At 40.6% G+C, this 20,182-nt stretch overlaps 1 protein-coding gene across 1 annotated transcript in view; it reads left to right on the plus strand.

Annotated features, from left to right (window-relative positions):
* The window catches only part of PASD1 (PAS domain containing repressor 1), a 164,607-nt gene that overhangs the window by 81,693 nt on the left and 62,732 nt on the right, over positions 1-20,182 (plus strand). The window contains exons 2-3 of the mRNA XM_069747068.1: positions 12,700-12,753; positions 14,945-15,001. Coding sequence (XP_069603169.1) covers positions 14,970-15,001 — 32 coding nt within the window. The 5' untranslated portion in view covers positions 12,700-12,753; positions 14,945-14,969. The remainder of the gene's footprint in view (positions 1-12,699; positions 12,754-14,944; positions 15,002-20,182) is intronic.

Raw genomic sequence — 20,182 nt, forward strand, 5'->3', positions numbered from 1 at the left:
GCGAACGCACAGTGAACGGAAGAGTTTGTTCTGCCATAGAACTCTTATTGCCTAACGCAGCCACATGCATTAACGCGATGGCAAAAATACAAGACAATTTTGGGCTCATTTTTAGAGCATCCATTTAACAGATTCGTTAAACGGACTGCCCTCTCGCAATGTGGACCTAGCTTAAGAAGTACATTGTGTGGTATAAAATGACCTTGCAATATGATTCTCCTCCTCTGCGATTACGGTGATACCAAACTTGTCTGAGTTTTTTATTATTTTAATGATGAAAAAAATCTGAAATTTGTAAAAAGCAAAACATATTTTGATACTGTCGCCAGTTTCTGAGACCTGTAACATTTTCATTTTTTCGGTTCATAGAGCTGTGTGAGGACTTATTTTTTCAGGTTTTTATTGATATAAATTGGGGATCAATATGATATGTTGATTGCTGTTTACATCACTATTGTGGAAAAAAACCACAATTTTGGCATTTTTATTATTTTTCTGTTTATGGTGTTTACCGATTGGGTTAAGTCATTTACATTATTTCATAGATTTGGCTTTTCTGGGTGTAACAATATTGGTGTATTGAAAGGTGTATTTTATTTTTTATTATATTTATTTTTCATGGATGCAGAGAGGGTGAATTGTGTCACAGCCATTAGTTGCCAAGGATAGGTCAGGATCACATAGCATTCATAAGATTTTCTTAGCACAGGAATATTTTTTTAACATATGCAATTTTGGAAATTTCAAGATCTGTTAATCAAGATTCACTTTGCTCTTGGGACAGCCCCCTTTAGGGCAAACAAAAGGGTCACATCACAGTTATTAAGCTATTAGTCATATTTCCTTCACTCCCCAAAAACAAAACAGATTATTCAAAATGAAATGGGCACCTGGGTCTTCAAATTTCCTATTGTACTGTTGTCATTGATTTGATATTTGTCTTCTCGCCAGCTGATCTATTACTTTTTAATATCGGAGTTATACACAAATCTATCAGACATTCTAAAAGTTTAGAAAATTTTTTAGAAAAAAGTAATAATTTTTGCATTGATAAAGGAAGACATAGCTACTAAAGCTTCTTCTCCCTATTGGCCTAGAAATGACAAGACACTTGTATGTTGGAATAACGGGTTCATGTGAACCATTCTGGCACAACTATAATTTCCAACCTTTGTCACATTTGTTCTCCTTACATGACTTTAGAATTATCTCTACTATTAAACAGTGTCTGTGCGTTTATAACTGTGGTGACACTGCTCTTTTAGCCCCACATAGAAATGTCACCATGGAAAAGTCATTTTCTTAAGAGCTACGGTATATTCTTTCACCTTTTACAAAGAAAGAAAGAAAAGGGACAAAAGCCTACTGCAATTTTCTGATTTCTTTTCATTTGTGAAGCTTTGACCTTAGTTTAGTTGTAAAGTACATATTGACACATCACCAATCGCGCAATGCTTATAATTAGATGTTCTGCTTTTGTGGAAAGATTGGCGCTCATATCCCGGTCTGAAAGGGTATAGAAAACTGTCCAGGACGCCATACAATTTAGAGAGTTGAAGCCCACTAGTGACTATTATTCCTTCCTACCCCCCACATACATATGCACACCAACAAAGCTGAGCATTCATGTGTTCTCAGTAGGAATTGGAAATAGGCTGCTGCCAGACACCTTTGGCGGTGGCTTATCTCCTCTGAGAATGAAGAGCTACTTTTTTTTCCACCATCTGCACTTTCAGAAACTACCATGTGCTTACACTCTGGTTTCCGTAACCTATGCTCATTCATAGACTGGCCATACTTGCCCTATTCACAAGGACATCAGTTTCGGCTGTTACATCCACTATCAATATTTTAGTATTTATTCAAATAATAAATGTTCAAAAGAATGGTGTGATAAAGCACTGACCATTGCATTAAAGGGACACTGTCACCTGAATTTGGAGGGAACAATCTTCAGCCATGGAGGCGGGGTTTTTGGGTTTTTGATTCACCCTTTCCTTACCCGCTGGCTGCATGCTGGCTGCAATATTGGATTGAAGTTCATTCTCTGCCCTCCATAGTACACGCCTGCGCAAGGCAATCTTACCTTGTGCAGGCGTGTACTATGGAGGACAGAGAATGAACTTCAATCCATTATTGGAGCCAGCATGCAGCTAGCGGGTAAGGAAAGGGTGAATCAAAAACCCAAAAACCCCGCCTCCATGGCTGAAGATTGTTCCCTCCAAATTCAGGTGACAGTGTCCCTTTAAATTGGTTCTTCGGTCACCAGTTATTGGTGACCTGCCTATGAGATAGGTCTTTGACATTAGATTAGTGGAGGTGCCACCACCGATCAGCTGTTATAAGCTTCGGTGCTGTCCAGTGATAAACACATTGAAGAAAGCTGCTATACGCGGCTTCACTCAATAAGTAGCTAGTCGCGACCACTACTGGGTAGTACAGAACAGCTCCTATTTTCTTGATTACCCAGGAGCGGCCACTACCAATTGAATGGACCTGCAAAATTACAGCTCCGTTCTATGTGATTACTTTTGGCACTTATAATAATCGATCAGTAGGGGTGCTGGGTGCTGATCTGATATTGATGACTTATTCAATATCAATATACTGGGTCAGGACAACCGCTTTAAAGGGAATAAGGGGTTCAGCATTTCTTACAATGAAACCTTAGGCAACAAAGTAGATGGCATGGTGCTTTCTAACATAGGCGCTATGACTTTCCGTTCTACTTGCAGTGCTTGAGGCACAGTTATGGAGCTTTGAAAAAAACATGTTTTGTCCACAAAGTATTCTTTTATGCGTAGAGTCTCCCTTTTAATGAAAAATATGCATTTTAAGAGCATTTTCTGGGCAATTATGTTATATCCAGGCCAAAGTCTTCTCCAGCTACACCAAGGTGGCTCTCAAGCAAAAAAATATGTAGAAATGCAGAGTCAGGATGGGATGTCCAGTACATTTATGAAAGTGTATTGAATTTGGTAAAAATAAAATGTGTAACAATATAAAAGGTCTTCTGTTAAGATTTTTTTTTAAATGTGCATCCACTTTTGAACATAATTTTACAAATTGGGTGTAATTATTGATAATAAACACAATTATATCATAACAGATTGCACCAAAAACTAACACAAGACATTCTTTTGGGGCTCATTATACTGTATGGTATGTAATACAGGGCCCATTATACTACATCTCCATATAGTCTAATGACTATTATACTATACTATATATATTATATATTATACTATATTTATGTTATATATATAGAAATATTATATAATATATATTATATAATATTTATTATATATACTATACTAGTATAATGACTATGGGGAGTGTATTATACTATATGGAGGACTATGTGAGGCCCATTATACTGTATAGAGGGTAATGTGGGGCCCATTATACTGTATAGAGGACTATGTGAGGCTATTATGCTGTATGGAAGGCAATGCAAGGCCCATTATACTATATGGAAAGATAAGATACCCCCATAGTGTATTACATCACATGCATGGTATAATGGCCCATTTGTACCCCCCATTTCCCTGGCAAAATATGGAGACCCCAATACAATATGATGCCTCAACTTTGATTTCCTCAGAGCCCTCCATCCTGTATAATGGCCCCACATCACCCTGGTTTCAATTCTTGACTTCAAGATATACAGTTAAAGTAATATTAACTTGGCCAGACCGTTGACTATGATGTAACAATCTGTAGCATTCTCCTGAAAGGGAAATCTCAGAGAACTAACATTTCCCTAGCTATACACATTAGATAAAACTTACCCAAGCCTGATAGATGTCAATGAATGAATGGGATCTGTCATATTATTTGTTCTATATTCCTGCAGGAGTTATTTGACTGAAGGCTAGATCAGATGTATGGACACAACAGTTTTTCTCTTTGGATTTCCAGCTGTGTCATTTTGCCAGAAAGCTAAATTGTTTGTTTGAAGTTTTGGCATTATAGAATGGTAACATAACATTATTTAGAATAGTTGTTTTGGAAAAAAATATTGGAAATCTTGAACATCTCATAGGTATATGGAATTAAGATCTGTTTGGATTTGATTTAACACAAATCCATCATGACCCTGGGAGGACCAAAAGCCATAGCGCTAGTGGCAGGGAGCACCCTAAAAATAAGAGTAATAATTATATATATTGAGCCGTAAAAATATATGGAAAAGGATGGCACTAGAGCGATACAATATCCAATGATCAGGACTGGTAACGGAATCCCAACTGTCAGGCGTCACGAATGCTGGGGGTTGCGGTGCTCTGCATACAAAGTATGAACTAAGAGTCCATATGAACAATAAAGAGAAAATATGCGGCACTCACCCCAATATAGCAGTGGAAACGTGAGCTTTAATGGAGAAAATGAGTAAATACATCCATCCATCAGGACATCAGGTAAGCAGGAGGGTGCGGTGTTGGAGCTTGGACAAGTTCTTGTCCAAGCTCTAACACCGCACCCTCCTGCTTACCTGATGTCCTGATGGATGGATGTATTTACTCATTTTCTCCATTAAAGCTCACGTTTCCACTGCTACATTGGGGTGAGTGCCGCATATTTTCTCTTTATTGTTCATAATTATATATATATATATAAATATATATATATATATATATATAAATATATATATATATATATATATATATATATATATATACTGCTCAAAAAAATAAAGGGAACACTAAAATACCACTTCCTAGATATCTCTGAATGAAATATTCCAGTTGCAAATTTGTATTCATTGCATAGTGAAATGTGTTCAGAACAATAAAACATAACAATTATCAATGTAAATCAAAATGAATATCCCATGGAGATCTGGATTTGGAATGATACTCAAAATCAAAGTAGAAAATCAAATTACAGGCTGATCCAACTTCAGTGGAAATGCCTAATGACAAAAGATGCTCAGTATTGTGTGTGGCCTATACGTGCCTGTGTGACCTCATTACTGTACAACGCCTGGGCATGCTCCTGATGAGGCAGCAGATGGTCTCCTAAGGGATCTCCTCCCAGACCTGGACAAAAGCATCTGCCAACTCCTGGACAGTCTGTGGTGCAACGTGACGTTGGTGGATGGAGCAAGACATGATGTCCCAGATGTGCTCATTTGGATTCAGATCTGGTGAATGGGTGGACCAGTCCATAGCTTCAATGCCTTCATCTTGCAGGAACTGCTGACACACTCCAGCCACATGAGGTCTGGCATTGGCCTGCATTAGGAGGAACTCAGGGCCAACCGCACCAGCATATGGTCTCACAATGGGTCTGAGGATCTCATCTCAGTACCTAATGGCAGTCAGGCTACCTCTGGCGAGCACATGGAGGGCTCTGCGGCCCTCCAAAGAAATACCACCCCACACCATTACTGACCCACTGCCAAAATGTTCATGCTGAAGGATGTTGCAGGCAGCAGATCGCTCTCCACGGCATCTCCAGACTCTGTCACATGTGCTCAGTGTGAACCTGTTTTCATCTTTGAAGAGCACAGGGCGCCAGTGGTGAATTTGCCAATCCTGGTGTTCTGTGGCAAATGCCATGCGTCCTGCATGGTGTTGGGCTGTGAGCACAACCCCCATCTGTGAACGTTGAGCACTCAGACCATCCTCATGGAGTCGGTTTCTAACCGTTTGTGCAGACACATGCACATTTGTGGCCTGCTGGAGGTCATTTTGCAGGGCTCTGATAGTGCTCCTCCTGTTCCTCCTTGCCCAAAGGTGGAGGTAGCGGTCCTGCTGCTGGGTTGTTGCCCTCCTACAGCCCGCTCCACATCTCCTGGTGTACTGGCCTGTCTCCTGGTAGCGCCTGCAGCCTCTGGACACTATGTTGACAGACAGCAAACCTTCTTGCCACACCTCGCATTGATGTGCCATCCTGGATAAGCTGCACTATCTGAGCCACTTGTGTGGTATGTAGAGTCCATCTCATGCTACCACGAGTGTGAAAGCACAACCAACATTGAAAAGTGACCAAAACATCAGACAGAAAGCATTGATACTGAGATGTGGTCTGTGGTCCCCACCTGCAGAACCACTCCTTTATTGAGGGTGTCTTGATAATTGCCAATAATTTCCATCTGTTGCCTATTCCATTTGCACAACAGCATGTGAAATTGATTGTCAAACAGTGTTGATTCCTAAGTGGACAGTTTGATTTCACAGAAGTTTGATTTACTTGGAGTTATATTCTGTTGTTTAAGTGTTCCCTTTATTTTTTTGAGCAGTATATATATATATATATATATATATATATTGGATTGTTCTTATTGGATTGTGCACATTGTATATTTAGACAGAAGGTCGCTAATCCACAAAGGAGCACATGGAAACAAGAGGAGTAAAGAAATGAAACAGAATATGTGTTATACCTTAGATTCCCTTGGTATTCTCTCAAGAATCTCCATCACATAGTCACCTCAAAGGGCTTACCACCAGCCGTGAGGGAGTTTACAGAGGTGCTGAGCACTTGTAGGCTACTTTGCCTTCATTCTTTGGTCCAACTTATCCCAAACAACCCCAATTGGGTTACCGTCGGGTGTGTGGGCCATGTGATCTGATGCAGCACTCCATCCCTCACCATCTTGGTTAAATAGCCCTTATACGGCCTGGAGTTGTGTTTTGCATCATTGTCCTGTTGCATCACAACTGATGATCCCACTAAGTGCAAACTTAATGTATTAGTACGTTGTTGTAGAATGTGATGGTAGTCATGGTGGGTAATTAAATGATGGTGCCTTGAATTTTGCATAAATCACCAACTGTGTCACCAGTAAAGCACCCCCCAAAACACCTTACACACCATGCTTCCTGGTGGGCACCATGCATGTAGAAAACATCTGCCAACCTTTTCTACATTTCACAAAGACACATCGCTTGGTATCAAAATTCTCAAATTTTGACTCACCAGACCACAGTACAGATTTCCACAGATCTATTATCCATTCCTCATATTGCTTTGCCCAAACAAATGATTGTCTTCTTCTTGTTTGCATTCCTCAGCAATTCAACCATAAAGGTCGGCTTCTTATGGTCTCCGCTGAACAATTTATGTGGAGCTGTGTTTGCTACTTGAGGTCTGTGCATCATTTATGTGTGCTGTTATTGGAGGTGCTGTTGATTTACAGTTTCTAAGGCAGGTAACCCTGATGAACCTATCTTCTGCAGCAGAGATGATTGATTCCTGAGAGCCAGTTTAAGAATACCTTCAAGGTTCTAACAAGTATTGCCTGACCTTAATGTCTTAAAGTAACATTGGACTGACTTTTTCATTACATAGTTGAGTTTTTTTTGCCATATTCTGGCTCTGAATAGTAGTGTAATAGGGCACAGAACTGAATGGGAATGTGTGCCAACCCTGTTCCTGGAAAACGCATGATGATCGCTTCTCGGCATTTTAGCTAAGATCAAGTGTAGCAAACACTTTCTTATTCCACAAATGAACTCTTGACAATATACCCCTGTTCATTGGAGCCATTCCTGGTGACTACCTGAGGAAGCTGTTTTTGAGAATGTCAAGCGTGTATAAAGTATAAGGGGGGAAGTTTGAAGAATCTAAGGTTTACAACATATTCTGGTTTGGTTCATAGTTGTTTTTGAACTTGCTTCCATGAATGTCCTTTCATGGTTTTCCTGTCTTCAGTTTGAATCTACAATGTTAAGAACAAGGAAAACCATTGCAGGTATAGGTGTGTCCAAAATTTCAACGTGTAATGTCTATATTCATATATATACATATTCATATATACAAACTTCACATGATTTAATGAGATAGTAATTATTTATTCACTTACAGATTATGTATGCTGTTTTCCTTAGGGTGTCATTATAGTTGGGTGTACGCTAGGCATTTTTGTGAAATATTTATAATTATCCCTGACAAGCTGTGTAGGTTTTGTTTCCATATCAGGATGATTAAGACTCTGGAAAGCATTTATAATCTCTGTTTTATAACTTGATTTTGCTCGAAAACGAACTTAGTACAGAAATACAATGTCATATAAGAAAAACGGCCACCAGGGAACAGCAGGTATCACTCAAAACATAATTAAAAGATTGAATAAAGGGATTTAAAAAAAAATTTGAAAGTGGATAATTAATGAAAGCCTGTAAATTATACGAACAGTCATTAATTAGACTACAGGAGTGGCGCCTTTCAGTTGAGAAGGGCTCTCTTCAGTTCTTTCTTACTATAGGTACCTGTGAGCTGCCTATAAATAGATCCATCGAGATCATATATCAATTGGATGTCGCTAATGAGACTTTTATGTGAATGATCTTAATTTAAATGATAATTAAGACTTGCAGCAGAGAGACAGTCCTTGGGGTATTTTTAGGATCTAACTGGTAAATCAAATATGTTTTTTTCACTTCCTACAACGCATTTATGCATAAGATGAAAAAGCAGAAATTAAAACGGTCTTGTCATCCACGGCAGCCACTATTGTACTCTGACCGGTCAGTACATTATAAACTGACTTTATTACAGCTATTTCAATAGGCGCTAATGAGAACAGGGTTTTTTATGACGTTTACTGATACAAATGAAAGATCAAATTGGGCTATTAAGTAAACCTTTTGGAGAATGCAGTATTGGAAATACTAATCCAAATTTTTTGAGTACAAACGAGTAGACCTGACATGGTTTAATGCATATGATTCATTACAGAAAACTTTTCAGAATATGTTGCAATGTGTGTGTGCATGAGAAATAAAACTATTTTTGCCATTTTGACTTGTATACTGCCTTTGTCACCACTTTCCCCCCTCTGCAGTAACAATCTCTAATTTTAGTTGTCTCTGAGCAGCTGGGAGGACACTAGCCATTAAGATGTCTTCTAGACAGAGTCTAAATAGAAAACTTTTCAGAATATGTTACAATGTGTGTGTACATGAGAAATAAAACTATTTTGGCCTTTTTTGACTTGTATACTGCCTTTACGATATGATACACTATATTGATCCTGGGGGGAAATTACGGTATTACAGCAGCAATACAAACACCAGTACATAAAATATTTGGACACAACTCTTGCACAAGTATAACAACATTACATAACAAATAAATGTGGGTGGTTCAGGTATATAAATCACTGTTAATTGACACCAGTCATTGTTGTCTACCACCCTTAGGAAATTATTATACATCCTCATAGCGGTAGGTACAAACGATTTCCTGAATTTCTCCTTCTTGCACCTTAGTAGGATTAGACGGCTGCTGAATGTGCTCTTCTGCTTCAAGAACAGCTCTTATAGTGGTGTGTAATATTGATCATTATAGCCCTACACTTCTTCTGAATCCTTTTCTCCAATACCTCCTCAAAAGAGTCCAGATGGAGGCCAACAGTCGCGCTTGCCTTCTTGATAAGTTTGTTGAGCTTTTTAGCGTCAGCTACTTGCACACTACTGCCCCAGCATATGATAGCAAAATAGATGGCGCTTGCCACAACGGACTGGTAGAACATTTCCAGCATTTTACTGCACACATTGAACGACCTGAGCTTCCGTAGAAAGTAGAGTCTGCTCATTCCCTTCTTGTAAACCTTTTCTGTATGACACCTCCAATCGAGTTTACTGTCAAGGTGAACCCCCAAATATTTGTAGCTCTCAACAATCTCAACCTCGTAGCCAGCAATATTGTCACCACTTTTCCCCCTCTGCAGTAACGATCTCCAATTTTAGTTGTCTCTGAGCTGCTGGGATGTCTTCTGGAAATGTCTTCTAGACAGAGAGTCTAAAGGGTAAAATTTCTCCTTGTAGAGAATCCCAAGTCAGCATAAGGAGACTTCTAGGTCACGCAATGTTCCTCTGACAATATAAGAATGCAAATAGTCTTTTCAGAGAAGAAGAGGACTAGAATTCTAGTGCCACCTATTAGAAGTGGCAATCCTAAAAGTCAATATTGATCCTTAAAAGGATTTTATTTGCCGACAGTTGTTATGGAGTGTGGGAACCGATTTGACTGGGTGAGAGGCCGCTGATAGGGGATCATAGAGTTAATGATTCTTGTGGAGAGCAACAAGTTGGATTAAGTAAACTTATAGGCCGGGCAATGATTCTCTGGGAATTTAAGTATATAAATTGCCTCTCTAAATAGGCTCTCTAAAGGACCTTGACATACCCTGAAACACATCTGAGTTTCTGATTTTACTTCTTATGCTAAGAAGTTTTCAGTTAAATAACACTTACATCACTCTATATAATGCATAACTGTACACATATATTCATATTTGTAGGTCACGGCACTTGCAAGTAGGCTTCTACACTTTGGGGCCACAGCAACATGTCAGTAATGTCACAACTGCAGCTTCGTAAGCTTCGTAAATCAGAGACAGTCCAGAGACAGAGACAGTCTGACTACAGGCTTGCTTTAGTCTTAGATTATTCTGATGGAGTAGACTACCTCTAGATGGTAAAAAGGATGAGGACTGGAAGATGAAGGGTATTTTACTTGGCAAATGCACAGATTTAATAGATCACAATTGAGAAAGGCTTTGAATATTTTGTTGCTGAGAGTCTCTCAATTAGAATTGGTCAAGGTTGGACAATTTCCAGAGAATCTTCAACCGGTGTAGTCAAATGTTCACAAGATGTCATCAATGGTAAAACAATACAAATACTCCAATTATTTTGACAAAAAAAGTCAAATATGTAAAAGCATTATTGTTCTTTCCTATGGTTCTGTTTACACTGATGTTCTTACATTCTGTCGCTTTTTGAACAACAGAGTCGTCTCTGGGGGCAGCATGTTGGCTGGGTGGTAAGTGCTGATTTACAGCGTTAGGGTCCGGGATTGAAATCCTACCAAGGACAACATCTCCAAGGAGTTTGTATGTTCTCCCCGTGTTTGCGTGGGTTTCCTCCGGGTTCTAATGTTTCCTCCCACACTACAGAGACATACTGATAGGGAATGTAGATTGTGTAGATTGTGAGCCCCAATGGGGACAGTGATGATGATGTCTGTAAGGAATGGCGCTATGTAAGGAAAGCAGCATTATAATAATAATCTCTACCAGGGCTGGACTGACCATCTGGCAATTCTGGCAAATACCAGAAGGGCCTGTCTGGTCATAGGCTGCCTTGTCTGCTATGTTGCTAACAGAATCAGTGATCTCAAGATACCCATACTGTTAAGAGTTGTGACGGAGCACAAAGTTCTCCGTCACTTACCCCAGCAGGCCACGGGTATCATTAGAAGTATTGGTAAATCTTCCTTTCCTCCATCCAGGGTAATATTAGTAATATATCCCATCTGGTTCTTGGGGACGGGGACACCATGGGCCTGTGTGATTTCAAATGCCAGGGCTGAATTTCAGCCCCAGTCTGTACCTGATCTCTGCCGTCAAACGTACCGTAACCTTTACAGAAACCTGATGGGCATATTATAAGGCGATGGGTTCTGTTAGGATAAAATAATGTAGATATGTCATAGTTCTCTAACACTTTGGCACACAAAAAAAACAAATAACTTAAATAATTGATGATCAATAACTTGATGTGTTCAGTGGTTCTTCATATGAGAAAAGGTAAGGTAAATGTAAATAAGAATTTGGGTCTCTCTATGCCCCTTGGTGTTGGTGGTAATTTTTTGGATGCAGTTGGGTACTCGATTTGATTTGTACTCTGCTGATGAGCGGGTGCCATGGAAGGATTATTAGGTTTAGAAGATTTTTGGTGTCCTTGGATCAGGACAATGCTCCTAGTGATTTGTCAATAATTGGAGTGCTTGCTGGAGTTTTGATAATATCACTCATATCTGCTGCCGAAATATCAGTTATCTGAATATTAATCTCTGTATACCCCCCAACCCCTACACACACTCACACTACTGATTAGCAGCTTTCTGTGTACACTGTGCATGGGCAGTAAGCTGCCAATCACTTGTGGGAATGTGGGTATTCAGAGATCATGAATATGGAGAACTACGTGGCAGCAGGTTTACTAGTCTTCTAGTGATAATCTCCTGTTGATAAAACTCTGATTTTACCAAACCTACAGCCAGCAGCCCAGTAAGGGACACAAGACTGAGACCAGTATCTCTGTTCCCACATCATTCTGGTCTTAGATTGGATGACAAAACCCTGGTGACAGATTCCTTTTAATACAATGGATGATACAAGTGTTTTTGACTTCAAGAGACCCTTACCAAGGTGATAACTAAATCAGGGCTGTTCATTTGTAATCTTCCAGAATGTAATTTGATGATGTTGTGTATAATTTAATATCAATGTAAGTTGTATTGATTTAAATGAGTTTAAATTAATAAATGGCAGCAAAAGTGCATGCAAAATGTGGGGGAATCACATACATACAGTTATATGAAAAAGTTTGGGCACCCCTATTAATCTTAAGCTTAATGTTTTATAAAAATTGTTTTTTTTTTGCAACAGCTATTTCAGTTTCATATATCTAATAACTGTTGGACAGAGTAATGTTTCTGCCTTGAAATGAGGTTTATTGTACTAACAGAAAATGTGCAATCTGCATTCAAACAAAATTTGAATTAAGCTTAAGATTAATAGGGGTGCCCAAACTTTTTCATATAACTGTATATCTTGAGTACTGTGTTTCCAGTATATAATGTCATTGTGTTGTACAATCTTCACATATCAGGTTTATTACACAACGTGCAATAATATAAAAGAATGTAATTGATTAATATTAATCTCATTTTCTCCAGTTTACAAGAAGAAGCAGAATACGTTGCGTCCAGTCTCACAAAGAACACTGATGTGTAAGTAGCACAGCGTGAACCTGCTTTAATGCTTTTAAGAAGCCACATGTCAATTAAAAGACTCTCAAAGATCATTTGCGCACAGACATGGCGTATTTGGAGAAAACAAAACATCTTGGCTCAGGATGTAACTTGTTTTATATGTCCTAAATGTGTCCTCAGTGACTACTGTCACACTGTAGTCACCGCGCTCGATGTGGGCGACAGGGAGATTCACTTAATGAAGTTTATCCACTTATGTTATAGAATGATGGTTCTCCATCAAACAGAAGAGTCATGGCTGACAGTCTGGTAAAGGGAACCAGTCACCAGATCCGGCCAGCACTTTAAGGCCACTTTTACATAATTCTAGTAAATGTATATATGTCCCAATTTCTACCGCATAGCAAAAAATAAGATCTTTTATTATACTCACAGACCACGCGGTACGGTCCCATCGGCGTCACTGGTCTTGATCTAGCGCCCCCTCCCACAATCACTCCTTCCCTGCTTCATGAGCATGACGAATCCTACATCATCCACACGGTGTCTCCCATCATGCTGCTGCGCAGGCGCACTTGTCTCCGCCCTGCCCCATTATAGTGCACATGCGCCAGCTTTACTCCCAGGTCATCGGCGCTCTTTGGCCTTTTCTGGCGCATCCGCACTACAGTACCTCAGTCTGCCCTCGGCAGGGCAGGGCAGAAATGCGCTTGCGCAGGTGCACGATTGGAGGACATTGTGTGGATGACATAGGACGCATCGTCCACATGAAGCAGGGAAGGAGGACGGAGATTTTAGGAAGAGATCGTAGGAAAATTGTGGGTATATTAAAAAATATCTTTAATACTATGCAGAGGAGATTGGGGACTTACATACAACTTACGAGAATGCTGAAAAAGAGGCCTTAAAGGTGCTGGCAGTACTTTGTATTGGGAAAACTTGGTGACAGGTTCCCTTTAAAAACCAGTGTGTCTTTTACTGCTAGATTAGGGCCCATGCATGTTGTCATTCTGTGGCTTGCATATGGCTTACTATGCTAGATTTCTCATGACTAGCACATCAGATCTGTACAGAAAAAGTTATCATGTGCATTGGAGGACATGCCCATACACAACCATATCACTACTCACATATGCTAACGTTTTCCCTTTAACTCTGAAATGTTAAGACTTTTTCAGAGAAAAATTAGACAAACTACGATATGTTCCCTTCCTTTAGCTTCTCTTCTCCCAGCTTGGCTTGATTAATGGATCACATTTACTGGTGGAATGTGACAGGTATAAGAAGGAGTTCTATGTAGTGAGTTATTAGAGGCAAGGAGCCCAAATGCTGTTCTTAAACGGGTTGTTTCTGAAATGGGTAAAACTGCAAATTGCTAGTAAAAATAAGCAACTTTGCATTTTAGGTTTTATTCAAAATCATCTTCGTTTTTAGAGAGATTTCTAATACTGATCATTGGCTAGGTGACCGGCCACCTCTGCAGTGTATCAGCAGTGGTCGGTCTCCTAGGTAAGGAGAGTGTGCTTGCAAGCTCTTTGCTATGCTTTTTGCAAGCGCTGCTCTAAAGCCAGCCAGTTTCCTTCATCTGGCCACCACTGTGCTCCTCCGATGCTGCAGAGAGGCACAGCCATGCCGCTGGATCAGACTGTCAATCATCAGGAATACACCACCCCCTAGCAAGTAGGAAGGCAGAGGAACAATGCACTCCTGAAAATAGATGTGACAGCCCCTTTAAGCAAAGGACCCCTGCGATCTGTGAAAAGTCGAAAAGTGGAACCAAGCTGTTATTGATCTATCTGCTTATTGCTGATTCCCGTCCATTCAAAGATTTGCAGTAAAAGAAAAAATACGTTTAGAATGTTTACATTCTCCTGTTCGTCACCCATCAATGACATAGAATGTCAGCACAAATCCAGAGCAGGACTCCTCTAGTAAAATGACTGAGAGTCCCAAGTGGTCCTGTCTCTGAACACTCTAGTAGAGCTCGTGGGCCGTGTAATATGACTGTTCTGCAGGAGCAGATGTTTTGATGATACCCGATTACTCAGCAGCGATTTCCCAGAGTCTGTCCGCAGGGAATAGACACAGCTGCGTTAGTAACGTCAATGTTTATTTACACATTAGCTGCAAATTTATATAGATTTTTGCTTAAAGTCTTAAACTGAATTTTCAATAATCGCATTTACCGGTGTCTTATTTTCTTCTTCAGAATCCTGTGTTGTCTAAACGAGCTGATGGATGAAGATGAGAAAGACAGAGCGAAGAGGTTTGCGAGCCAATAGGAAGCTTTTATTTATATTATGCTCGTACAATAAAACAATCTGTGCAGTAAGGCAAAATAGTATGCAAACGAAGAAACATTTACATATATTCTAAAAAGGGTAGTCATTTTATAAATCGGGTATAACAGACGGCTAGATGGACACGGCACAGAGACGTTATTTTTGCTAGGTCGTTTCAAGGTTCTGCCGATCATATAGTGTGCCCCTAATGTTTTCAGGTAGATGTGGTGAGATAAAAAAAATACAATATGGTCAACAGCAAAGCTGGAAAAATATGTCCCCAAAGACTGGGTCCCACACGTATTATGTGCACAAAACAGCATCTTAATGAATTGGGGCCTTAGGGTCTTTTTCTTCTGATGACCCCAATCAGACAGCCAACTGATTCCAAGTACATGCCTCATTTCCCATTTTGTGGCACTACAGATAAAAGGGCAGCTTAATTAGATAAATGCTCCCACTTATGACCTTTTATCAGCTCCGATGGTAGGCGGCTGTCAACGGTCTACAGTGCGGGACACCATAGTGTCATGGCCGCTGCCAGGTACTGCTGATCAGCTGTTATTGTGGAGAATATGATCTGCAATACACAACAGCGGCCCCTAAACATTGTGCAGAGCTGCTGCTTGGGGTGATGAGGGCTGATCAGTGGGGTTGCTGGGTGCAGAACTACTACTGATATTGATAACATATCTGAAGCATATATAAAAGTAGTGGATGATCACTTTAAACTCTCTCCAACATAGGATATACTGGTATGTCCGATATCTGGAGTGGGCTCAGTGGCTGAGCCCACTCCATGCATGGTGGGTGGGAGATGGTATGTAGCCAGCAAAGGCCTCTTTTCAAGCTGGCTCTGATCACTGCTATAACATCTTAAAGAGGGTTTCCTCTACTAATTTCACCTCTTTCATATGTCTTAGCACTTCCTAACTACCAGTTTCCTAATATACTTCTATTATCTGCTCTTCTCAAGGAAAGCTCAACGCTATGTGGGTAATCAAGCCATCTGTTGTGATTCTGGCTCTACTGCTTCCGGTCTGGAAACCGAAATCGGACGAACTGAGCAACGCACATCACTGGTGGGGGAGGGGCAACATCTCTGTGAGTGACAGCCATCTGAGCACACATGCTCAGATCAGGCTTCACTCTCAGCAGTCTGAGCACACATGCTCAGATAAGGCTTCACTCTCAGCAGTCTGAGCACACATGCTCAGATCAGGCTTCACTCTCAGCATTCTGAGCACACATGTTCAGATCAGGCTTCACTCTCAGCAGTCTGAACACACATGCTCAAATAAGGCTTCACTCTCAGCAGTCTGAGCACACATGCTCAGATAAGGCTTCACTCTCAGCAGTCTGAGCACACATGCTCAGATCAGGCTTCACTCTCAGCATTCTGAGCACACATGTTCAGATCAGGCTTCACTCTCAGCAGTCTGAGCACACATGCTCAGATAAAGCTTCACTCTCAGCAGTCTGAGCACACATGCTCAGATAAAGCTTCACTCTCAGCAGTCTGAACACACATGCCCAGATAAGGCTTCACTCTCAGCATTCTGAGCACACATGCTCAGATCAGGCTTCACTCTCAGCAGTCTGAACACACATGCTCAAATAAGGCTTCACTCTCAGCAGTCTGAGCACACATGCTCAGATCAGGCTTCACTCTCAGCAGTCTGAACACACATGCCCAGATAAGGCTTCACTCTCAGCATTCTGAGCACAAATGCTCAGATCAGGCTTCACTCTCAGCAGTCTGAACACACATGCTCAAATAAGGCTTCACTCTCAGCAGTCTGAGCACACATGCTCAGATCAGGCTTCACTCTCAGCATTCTGAGCACACATGTTCAGATCAGGCTTCACTCTCAGCAGTCTGAGCACACATGCTCAGATAAAGCTTCACTCTCAGCAGTCTGAGCACACATGCTCAGATAAGGCTTCACTGTCAGCAGTCTGAGCACACATGCTCAGATAAGGCTTCACTGTCAGCAGTCTGAGCACACATGCTCAGATCAGGCTTCACTCTCAGCAGTCTGAGCACACATGCTCAGATCAGGCTTCACTGTCAGCAGTCTGAGCACACATGCTCAGATAAGGCTTCACTCTCAGCATTCTGAGCACACATGCTCAGATCAGGCTTCACTCTCAGCAGTCTGAACACACATGCCCAGATAAGGCTTCACTCTCAGCAGTCTGAGCACACATGCTCAGATAAGGCTTCACTCTTCTCCATCATTGCCTGGATGGATCCTGCTGATGCTTTGGAGTGTTGTCCCTTCAGCTGACAAGCCCTGCGATGTGCTGCTTGTTATTAAAAAGTATATCACAGGGCTTGTCAACTGAAGGCACAGCACTTCAAAGTAACGGCAGAGTCAGTCTCCATTACCAAGCTCACATCAGGCGTCACTCTCCTCTCTGCTTGGATCCTGCCGAAGCTTTGAAGTGCTGTTCATTCAACTGATAAGCTCTGTATTATGCTTTCTAATGATCAACAGCACATTGTAGCGCTTGTCAGCTGAAGGCTTGGCACTCCAATGCATCAGCAGGATCCAGGCAGAAGAGGAAGGTGTATTCTGATCTGATCATGCATAATCAGACTGCTGTCAATCATAGAGGTAGCCCGCCCCCACCAATGATGTGCACTACTCAGTTCATCCGAGTCCAGTTTGCAGATCGTAAGTAGCAGAGCCAGAATCACATCAGAAGACTAAATGACCCTCATAGCGATGAGCTTACAGACGTAGTGCATGTAATAGGAATATATTTGAAAACTGATAGTAAGAGTTGGGATATATGATTGAAAAGGGGTTAAATTAGTAGTGGAAAACCTCTTTAAATGCCGCTGTCAATCTTGGTGTCATATAAGTGGTTCGATTCTGGTGATCACAGGGTACTAATAGGTTGTAATGGCAGCCATGGGCCTTCTTAATGCCCCCATCACCGTCATTTTTGCCTCCAACAAAGCACAGTTTTATAGGAGGCAGTCAATTGTTCTATATGTTGTAAAACTACAGTTGTCCAGAATATAGAGCAAGTAATTAACAATCATAGGTTTAAGTCTTCTATGTGGACTAAAACATAGTGATTTATAGATAGATAGATAGATAGATAGATAGATAGATAGATAGATAGATAGATAGATAGATTTGAGTCTCAGCCCTTTTTCTTGTTTAAACTTTGAAAATTTCAACTCAAGTTTTTCCATTATTCAGTCACCTTTTCCCACAAAAATACAATAAGAAGCAATAAAAATACTGTGTGCACCTCCAAATGATATCAGTAAAGATATCAGATCACCACACAAAACACAAAACTCATACAGTTCCATCAATGGAAAACTAAAAAAGTTACAGATCTCATAAAATGTCAACACAAACCCAAAGGATGTTTGGTATCACTGTAATTGTGCTGACCCGAGGCATCGCATTGCCAGGTGATTTTTCCTGCACAACGAGTGCTGTGAAAACAAAATCCAAAAACAATGACAGAATTTTTTTCTCCCATTCACACACCACATTGTCCCCTCCATTGTTCAGTACATTATATGGTAATATAAATGATCTCATTCAAAACTACAACCCGTCCCTCAAAAATCAAGAGCTCAAATAGCAATTTCAACCAAATTATCATTTTAAAAAGAAAAGCATAAAATAAAGTTGTGGCTTAGATAAAGGGGAAGGAGAAAACAAAAGCGCAAAAAGGAAAAATCGTAATACGTAGAATAAGTGATCGCTGCTACACTGAATTTTATTGTATTTTTTTTTTGTAATACTTTTCTGAACAAGTCCTGACATTTTCATCACGAGATATGAGGACATTTTGAAATAATCATTTAAAATACCAAAGTGGTGAACACACTATCATTATTTAGTCATCAGGGCTTCTGTCTCTCATAAACTTACATTATTACCTAATGATATCATCCTTTAATAAAAATAAATTGTACCGTCTTTATATCGCACAGACGTGCAGAGAGCCAAGAATCATGTGGTTGGTTCACCAAATCAAATTACACACTTAAAGTATGAAGGTCTGTTAAGTTGCACTTTCCTTAAAGGGGTTGTCTACTTTATATGTATTTTAACATGTGTTCAAAACATGATTTTACACTGCAGACAAATATATACAGTATGTATGACATGGTGTCCTCCTGCTCTTTTTACTTTCCTCACAGACTGCACAGCTCTCCGGTCCATAAAATGGCTACTGGTGGAGGAGTATGTGACCAGACCAGTCCATCAGCCTCCTCCAATTAAAAAATGGCTCACTTGGGAAAGCTGATTTTCTATTGGAGGAGGCTGATGGGCAGGTCTGGTCACATGCTCCTCCATCAGCAGCCATTGTATGAACAGGAGTGCTGTGCCATCTGTGAGGAAAGATGTATTAAGAGGTACAGGACGATAACCTAGATTAATTAGATATATGAAGTGTTGTAAAATCATATCTCTAAGGGTACCGTCACACAGTGGCATTTTGATCGCTATGACGGCACGATGCGTGACGTTCCAGCGATATAGTTACGATCTCGCAGTGTCTGACACGCTCCTGCGATGAGGGACCCCGCTGAGAATCGTACGTCGTAGCAGATCGTTTGAAACTTTCTTTCGTCGTCTAGTGTCCCGCTGTGGTGGCATGATCGCATGGTGTAACATATATCGTATACGATGTGCGCATAGTAACCAACGGCTTCTACATCGCACATACGTCATGAAATTATCGCTCCAGCGTCGTACATTGCAAAGTGTGACAGCAGTCTACGACGCTGGAGCGATATTGTTACGATGCTGGAGCGTCACGGATCGTGCCGTCGTAGCGATCAAAATGCCACTGTGTGACGGTATCCTAACATGTATGTAAAAATAAAGATAAAGTGTCCGACCCCTTTAAATTACTTACTAATTTATTTGTTGTCGATGTATCCCTCGTTATGTTCAGCTGATCAGTGGGTGGTTGACAAACATGGACAATTTTTTCTCCTATTGTTATTCCCACTACTCCAGAGTATTCCATTTTTTTTTGTAATTTAAACCCGTCATTTTGTTCCAGAGATATGGGTCTTTTTATTTAGCGTCTTTTATGGTCTTGCTCACTTGTTTCCTCAGGGGTGTGCCTTTTGACTGCTTTGCATTGTTATCTTGTAGGCCACGCCCCCTTGTAAA

This window comes from Ranitomeya imitator, chromosome 2 (assembly GCF_032444005.1).
Source record: "Ranitomeya imitator isolate aRanImi1 chromosome 2, aRanImi1.pri, whole genome shotgun sequence".
NCBI lineage: Eukaryota > Metazoa > Chordata > Amphibia > Anura > Dendrobatidae > Ranitomeya > Ranitomeya imitator.